Here is an 8,549-nt window from a genome sequence, read left to right on the forward strand (position 1 = left end):
TCCCTTAACATTAATGCACCACGTGTCACTCTGCCTCTCACGTGCCAAAAAAAGCTACTCATCGCACGTGCCATGACTGTGCCTATGCTTGTCTTTCTTCCTGTCGACATTACTCTTCATTGAAATTAGCATCTTAGATTTTCAATCATATCCTTGCATTTTTAAATAAATAATTTTGAAAGAAAATTAAAATACATTTCTTGTAAATCATTAATATTTTTAAAAATAGGATCGAGATTAATCTTTAAATTGTATTTTACAATTTTTTTTTTTAAAAAAAAGGGGTTAGAGACGTCGGTAGAGTCTGCCTAAAAAAGTAAAGGTCGAGCTCTAGGCCGAGTTGGTGGCATACTGAGCGCTTTGTCCTACTCCTACGCCTACCATGAACGACGAATCGTCATGTAGCTGTTGAAGTAATCTAATCGATAAACCAACTCTCAAGAAATGACTTAATTTTCTTCTTGAGAATAAATATAATGTTTGAACAAGTTTCGATTATAAGGAGAGGTGGAAGAAAAGTCTCGGGATTGATTTAGGAGTTTTTGTGCGAGCCAATTGATGCAGACAGTGCATAAAAATGTCTTATCTAGATTGGAACTACATAGTCTCACAATTCCATTGTTTGATTAATTATTTTATTTCCAACAGAAGGAGCGTGAGACTTTCTTGAGGAACCACATCTTTCCAACCCAGTTCATCCGACTTTTGAGAATAAATATTAGACCGATTTCTAGATTAATTATTTTACCTCACTGCTTGCATGCATATGAAATGATTCTGCTAGGGTCATGCCCTAACAATATAAGTTTGTATGCAAGGTCACTCCTTGTATATATATGATGTGATATCCTACTTGGGTCGTGCCCTGAACAGTATGAAAATATTATACGGCACAGTTGTTCTCCTACAGTTAGAATTACCAGTTTAAGATTCATAAATGAAACGATTACAAGGTTACACCTTACCTTCATTTATGAATGATTAAGATACGCTCATATGGACTAGCTAATGTGGTACCAATGATTGAAATAAGCTTAAAAGAGGTAGATATTGTGAATTCAAATATTGAAATAAGCTCAGATGAACTATGTAATTTGAACCCGACCCATTAAGCTAAAAGAAACTAAAAATGTAAACCACTCAAAGGAGTTAGGTCATATCAGGTCATGATCTAACAAAGAATGTCGTCAGTGATTTTTCACTCGAGCTAAGAATGTTGCCCAACATACTTCTGTAGAAAAGTAGGGAAGTTCATATGATTAAAGTATTGGACAAATTCGAACTATCCAACTCAAATACTATAAAGATTGAGCTGAGTTAGATTTTCTGTCAAGTCTGTTTAACCCAACTAACTCAAAAATAGGGTTACAATCCAACCAAACTCTATCAATTATTCTGAACATTAATAATGTTTGACAGGTAACGGAGGTTAATAATAGTTGTTAATGTAACATGTATTATGAATAAATATAATTTTTTTAAAAAGTAATTAGAAAAAAAATTAATCCAACAACGAAACCAAATTGAATGTTTCGAAAATTAAAAATTTGGGACGATATTTTTTGGTCGGGTCAACCTATCTAACCTGAGAATAGGGTTACAACTCAATTCAATTGTATCAATTATTACGAAGATTAATAATATTTAATATTTATAATTGATGATATAAATATTATTTTTTTTATAATGATATAAAAAAAAAAGTTAATTTTATTAGACTGAGCCTATAACAAGGTCTAAGAGAAGTGGCCATGGCACCGCCACGATGTCCTTTTTGCCGCGAACCTAACTTTCTTCCCAGAAGCCAGAGTTTCGATTCCATTCCATGGAAGCTCCTCGACTCCAGCATTTCCTGAAGAAGAAGCGATTCCCATCGTCGTCAATTCCATTTCTTGAAGGATTCATCTCCCGCCGCTGTAATTGTGAACGGAGAGAATAATCGGCCATGGATGTTCGCGATCACTACAAGGTACTGGGCTTGAACAGAAGCGCGACGAAGGAAGAAGTCAAGGAGGCATTCAGGAAGCTGGCGAAGGAATTTCACCCTGATAAGCACTCCCAATCGCCGAAGGCCGTTAGGGACTCCGCTACTTTGAGATTCAAACAGGTTTCGGAAGCGTATGAGATTCTTGGCGATGATTGTAAGCGTGCTGATTATAATATTCGATCTCGTTGTGCTTCTGGTCCATATGTTAATCAACATTATTACTCTTCGTATAATTCCTATGCTAATGCGAGTGGACCTCGATATGGATATGGTTCTTCCTCTGGATTTGCCTCTCGCTCTGGTTCTAATGTCGATGGCTTGTTCACGAATTTTCATATGCTGCTCCGGTTTCTCACCACGCGTGCGTTTCTTCTCAATTTGGCTTTCGCCGGGTATTCATTCGTTACCCTAATATTTTCTTCCAATACGATTTATGTTTTGAATTCTGATAGCAACTTGCTTCGACGCTTACTTTCGCTAGAGAAATGCTCCTCTTTCCATGTCTAAATTTCCGTTTCGGAAACAAGTGTATATCTGTTGAAAGAAAGCGTAAATGTATCTGCACTTCTGCAATCCTGAATCTTGATTTTGCATCCGTTTTTCCAATTAGTTGATTGGATATATTTGTCACCGTTGATTGGCTCTTCACTTTTTCAATTCAAGCTTTTGGATTATATCCTGGTGCTTCTTCATCTACGCTGTTTTCAGCCCAAAATTTATTCCCCGATTCTCCACTTAAGCTTCAGTGTTCGTTATAATTTAGTATGTGAATTTGCTCGATGATGATACTGCAATACTTCATGTAAAACCATTAATTCTTTTAAACGTTTTTGAATTCTTGTATCATTTTTACCCTTCCAGAGATCATATAAACTCCTTCTAAATAGTTGATACCTTAACTAAATTATACACAGAATAGTGTGTATTTGATGGACAACATGTGAATATTCTTAGCTAAACCCCTTGGTTCAATAGTAGCAAGAATTTCTTGGAACATTTGATTTGTGGGGAGGATTTTTGTTCCCTGGATAAGGTTGACAAACCAGTTCTTACTGTCATATGAATCTTCTTTTTCTCCCGAAACAATTGAATCTGAAAGTTGCCCCAAGTAGAAATTTGAGATTGGACAAAAGGTTGGCTGCTCACTAGAGAGGAACGGGACTGAAAACAAAACAAACCAGGGGAACCAAAAATTGGACAATTCTTGAACCGTGACTGAACGTTTCAAAAATTACATTTTTAGCTTTCAAAATTTGGCTTGATTTTTGGTATATGTAAAATGTAGATAATTAAAGAAACGAACTTATTAGTGGAAGTAGTGTTTATAAGCTTAATTTTCAAAACCAAATAAATATAGTTATCAGACGGACCTTATACTATTTTATTTTCTTGCATTAGACATGGTCGTTGGTTTCATAGTCAAGCTGTGAATATGAACTCTGCTGTATGATTTGGTTATTATATGTAAAATTGAGAATAATATATGAGTTTGAGTTTATCTTGGAGCCTTCTTCAACCCCAATTATTCTCTTCCAATGTTTACAATGTCTGAGTTTATTGAGCCTGGGCTCTCTGACTGGGAATTATTACATATTTGTGCAGTGTTTTAGTTGGTGGCATTTTTGCAATTGACACAAGCGGGGAGGCCTTGTGGAAGATGCACAATTCTGGGGTATGTAATTATTTGTTCTCTTCCCACCCTCGCTCCCAATTTACCCCTACCAAAATGGCACATTTCCAGTGATGAAATATCCTGCTCTTTTGCAGATTTTGCGAATCATACTTGTATGTTCTTATTAATAGTTTTGAGCATAGTTATGACTTTGGTCTCTGAACTTTCATACTTGTCTTGACCTTTACGTTTTCAAATATTATGTTTTATTCTCTAAACCTTGCATAAAAAACTTGAATCATACTTGTATGTTATTATTAATAGTTTGTCCCTGAATTTTCATACTTGTCTTGGCCAATATTATGTTTTATTCTCTAAACCTTGCATAAAAAACTCAAATCATACATGTATGCTTATTAATAGTTTTGAGCATAGTTGCGACTTTGGTTCCTGAATTTTCATACTTGTCTTGGCCTTTGTGTTTTCAAATATTATGTTTTATTCTCTAAACCTTGCATAAAAAACTTGAATCGTACTTCAATCATACTTGTATTTCTTATTAATAGTTTTGAGCATTGTTACGACTTTGGTCCTGAATTTTCATACTTGTCTTGGCCTTTACGCTTTCAAATATTATGTTTTATTCTCCAAACCTTGCATAAAAAACTCGAATCATACTTGTATGTTCTTATTAATAGTTTTGAGCATAGCTACGTCTTTGGTCCCTGAATTTTCATAATTGTCTTGACCTTTACGTTTTCAAATATTATGTTTATTCTCTAAACCTTGCATAAAAAACTTGAATCATACTTGTATGTTCTTATTAATAGTTTTGAGCATAGTTACGACTTTGGTCCATGAACTTTCATACTTGTCTTGGCCTTTACACTTTCAAATATTATGTTTTATTCTCTATAACTTGCATAAAAAACTCGAATCATACTTGTATGTTCTTATTAATAGTTTTGAGCATAGCTACGATTTTGGTCCCTGAATTTTCATGCTTGTCTTGGCCTGTACGTTTTCAAATATTATGTTTTATTCTCTAAACCTTGCATAAAAAACTCGAATCATACTTGTATGTTCTTATTAATAGTTTTGAGCATAGTTACGACTTTGGTCCCTGAATTTTCATGCTTTTCTTGGCATTTGCGTTTTCAAATATTATGTTTTATTCCCTAGACCTTGCATAAAAAACTAGCCTTCGTCATTGAACTTTTGATCCTTTGACAAAAAACTTAATTAATTTGGAAACTTAGACACTTGACCTACTATGAGGATTTGAACAATTGTCCATGTAGACACATGTTGATGAGATAATAAAAAGTGTGCCATTGTCCGAATGATTCGTGGAGTAAAACATAATGTTTAAAAGCTTATAAACCAAAATAGAATAAGCACAAATATGTTATTAGTAGACTCTTAAACCGTATAGGCGTTTAAAATTACTTTTAAAACAAAGTATATTATTCATAGATTTTACAAACCGTGACAGAGAACCACGTCAATTAGGGAGAAGAATGAAGCATTCTTTATAAGGGTGTGGAAATCTCTCCCTAGCAGCCACGTTTTAAAAATCTTGAGGGGAAGCCCGAAAAGGAAAACCCAAAGAGAACAATATCAACTAGCGATGAATTTGTGCCGTTACATAACGACTAACTGCTGCGAACTATTCAAGCAATGTTTGTGTTTATTGAATGCTTTCTGTGACTGGAAATGTTTGTTTTCCTTACAGAAATCGTTTGAAGAAGCCATGGCATCAATCGATAAAGCCAAAACACAAGAAGATGCTTAAAGGGCTTGCATTGGAAAGTCATTTCCCTACCACCGGATGGCGTTTTCATGTCTTCTTCCTGTGGGGATCACATTTCTCAATGTAAGTGAAGTTGAAACTGACTGGACTGTACAAAGAATCGGAGAGCTGCATGAAATGTACATATACTAATCTTTTTCTTAACCCCTCCTGCTTCATGTCATTATAGATATATAGATTTTATGAAACTTTTTTTAAGTGTTATCTGCATTTTCATGCGCCTCATGGGGCGCAGTGTTGTCTGGTGTGACAAATTTCGCCACGAATTCGAGCATACTCTAGTGGATAAGGTATCGATTACGATGTATTGCAAGGTAGGGGTTGTATTTTAGAAGAAAAATAAAAACTGTGTTCATTATGGTCTTATATAACGACAATTATTTAAATATGTTTGCATGGTCGGAAAAGCCAAAGGATCTAACGTATCAGTTACTTGAAATGTGTTTGGATAACGTCTTTTTTTTTTGGATTGGGGGATAGGGAGGAGAAGCAGAATGATATTTCTGTAGGATTTGTGTATTAAAAGATGGGCTTTTTGGGACTATTATTGTCTGTCATTTTCAATTTTGTCTCTATTTTTTTTCTTTAAAAAATTATTCTAATTTTCTCTTCATGTATTAATTCTTTTAATCAAACTATACTTTGGAAAAAATGGGTTTATGAGATATTTCATCTAGCCTTGTGTTTTCTTATTTAAAAAAAAAAATTGCAAATATTGAAGATTATTTGATTTTTTCTTTTTTTTTTTTGTTGAATTTTTCGTTTATTTAATCATTTTTCAAAAACGAGTTTCTATCTTTTCTGAGAAATATTTGATTTGGTTTTTATTAGTCAAATTGTAAAAACAAAATATATATATATATATATATATATATATATATATTTGAATAATAAAATTAACAAAATAAGGAAATTTATAAGGCTTCATTTTTAAATCTAAAAGATAAAAAATTAAATATTTATCAAACGAGTTCTTATATAATATATCACAATGGTTTTGGTTTTGTATACGATATATACACGAATGCGTGTATATATTCCGTAAAAATATGTTAGGGATTGGTAAAAATTACTTCGAAATATATTGTTAATTAATTAATTAACAAAATTAACTTTAGTGATTTTACCCTTTTAGACCTGAATTTGTTCTATTTCCCTTTTTCTTTCTTTTTAAACTATACATTAATTACAAAATAATTTTAGGGATACATAAGTAATTTCAAGCCAATTCTGGACTTCAAAATTGAAATTTTTTATACAATATGGTCGTTTATGTAAATTGATTAAATTAGAAGTTTCAAAAATTTTATTATAGTGTCATAATTGTGTTGTTAAAGAGTTTTTTTAATTCTCGACTCCAACCTTTTTGGAGTAAAAAATAATAATAATAATAATAAATAAATTACTTTGGTAGTTATTTAAATTCTAAATTAATAAATATATTATAAACTTTATATTAATATTCCTAAACTTTTAAATTTTTTCAATAATACTCTATTTAACTTTAAACAAAAACAAAATTAACACTCAAAACAAAAAATGCATTAAAAGTTAAAAAATATCCTTATAATTAATATGGTATTTAAAAAATATTCATGAAATTTTAAAATTAGCATCAACACCTCTGCCTTAAGTTAAGTATTTTTTAGTTTTTTTTTAAAATTTATTATTTTAAGTTGATGAATGAATAAAAATCGACAAAAAAAAAAAATTGCTATTTTTTTTTTATCAAGTAGTTCATCGCCTTAATGATCAATGACACGTTCATTATTATCAATAGTTCATAGCACTAAGGATCAACCTAACATGGAAATCAATCAACAACTAATTAGGATAAACGAATGCAACAATTATTTTTCGAACGATCTCAAACAGAATCTATTGCTCTACAAGCCCTCCCTATGATTTCCATGGTCTTCGTTGCATCCGCCGTCAACCGTACATGGGAGCCTTAGACCTGAAAATATAGGTAACACGTGGCTTAAATATTTTACAAAATAACTAGTAAGTTGCCCCACTGTTGGGGTTAGGCATGCAATACACATTCATGACACATATGCAGGTCACATACAACACGCAAAAGCACAAACACAAGCACAAAAGAGAAAAAAAGAACGTGAGGGGGACCTGTCTTCCATTCCTTTACATGGCCTTATGCCCTTGTTTATTTGGGCAGGTGGATGTATTGTACTTCTCCACACATGGTCCATGTATGTAACCGTGGGCCCACCAGGCAGGTTCGCATGCAAACCCCCTGGGCCTGCCTTGGTCGGGTATGCATGACATACGTTATTGGACACCACGAAAAAGGAGGGGTCTGCTTGATATCATAGCGAGCATAATATTGAACGTATGCGTCCGTACCATCATTAACATAACGAGGAAGTAACCCTATGCACATGACACACAACATGCATGAGGTCCCTAAAACTTACCTCCATGGCATTATGCATACAACGTTCCATCCCCTCGCCGCATTACATAGCATGACTTGGTTAAACATCACGTAAATATATCGTAGTACGCCAGTCATCACATTCATGGCATGCAAAGTTCTCATTACAATCATGACATGTCAATCAATTTCATGACATGTCAATCAATTTCATGAGTTCAGGGTAACAATTCATGACAAAAAACATCACATACACACAACAAGAAAACACATGGCAAAGCATACATCAACAACACACATGGTGCATGCAAGGGCCACAGGGCACGCACCGTCATAAATAAATAACTAACGCTAACAGTAAGGTTACTTACCTCCCTGACCTTGACCGAAGTCACTCGCGATATGCTAACTCCAACGCCTAACTACTCCCTATAAAACCACATTATACACTTAGAGCCCCTTCACAGTTAACTTTATGCCCAACCATCAAGATAAGCTCCTATCATAACCTGTTTCTATCAAAGTGGAGTTATACTGACCAGATGGCCGGAACAAGGGTGGGAATGGCTCAGGAAGGGTTGAAAACCTAGGAGCCGAGCCGAGCCGCCGACGGAGCCGACAAGTCGAGAAGGTCACTGGCGACGCTCGGCTTCTGGACGAGGGCTGGTGTCGCTGTTCTTGGGCCGGGATTGATAACGGCCCAGCGTCGGTGTCTGAGCGCGGGCTGCAAGGCACGGGCCGT

General features: G+C 34.3%; 1 protein-coding gene and 1 long non-coding RNA gene across 3 annotated transcripts; one reads left to right on the forward strand and one right to left on the reverse strand.

Moving 5' to 3' along the window:
* The first annotated feature begins 1,738 nt into the window (after positions 1–1,738).
* Positions 1,739–5,783, forward strand: LOC111466112 (chaperone protein dnaJ 72). 2 transcript variants are annotated; one of them, XR_002714315.1, is made up of 4 exons: positions 1,739–2,379; positions 3,590–3,659; positions 5,335–5,531; positions 5,648–5,783. XR_002714315.1 is itself a non-coding variant. In XM_023110697.1 (3 exons), exons 1-3 carry the CDS (start codon positions 1,946–1,948, stop codon positions 5,392–5,394), a joined length of 564 nt encoding a protein of 187 aa, XP_022966465.1. In that variant the 5' UTR covers positions 1,739–1,945; the 3' UTR covers positions 5,395–5,783. The 2 variants fall into 2 exon arrangements, 1 of the variants encoding a protein (XP_022966465.1); XM_023110697.1 differs by having other exon boundaries at positions 5,335–5,783.
* A 1,379-nt stretch (positions 5,784–7,162) lies between these two features.
* LOC111466156 lies at positions 7,163–8,444 on the reverse strand. Its single transcript, XR_002714335.1, has 3 exons — positions 8,347–8,444; positions 8,179–8,236; positions 7,163–7,369 (listed from the first exon to the last, which is right to left on the reverse strand). It is a non-coding gene; the product is annotated as an uncharacterized LOC111466156 (long non-coding RNA).
* Between the last annotated feature and the right edge of the window lie 105 nt (positions 8,445–8,549).

The sequence above is a fragment of the Cucurbita maxima genome, unplaced genomic scaffold (assembly GCF_002738345.1).
Source record: "Cucurbita maxima cultivar Rimu unplaced genomic scaffold, Cmax_1.0 Cma_Scf00030, whole genome shotgun sequence".
Taxonomy (NCBI): Eukaryota; Viridiplantae; Streptophyta; class Magnoliopsida; order Cucurbitales; family Cucurbitaceae; genus Cucurbita; species Cucurbita maxima.

What these genes read in the sequence shown, in the direction of transcription:
- LOC111466112 (XM_023110697.1), top strand. Translation starts at nt 1,946, where the DNA reads ATGGATGTTCGCGATCACTACAAGGTACTGGGCTTGAACAGAAGCGCG. An exon ending in CTCAATTTGGCTTTCGCCGG is followed by an intron (nt 2,380 to 3,589) that starts GTATTCATTCGT and finishes ATATTTGTGCAG; the next exon opens with TGTTTTAGTTGGTGGCATTT. An exon ending in GGAAGATGCACAATTCTGGG is followed by an intron (nt 3,660 to 5,334) that starts GTATGTAATTAT and finishes TTTTCCTTACAG; the next exon opens with AAATCGTTTGAAGAAGCCAT.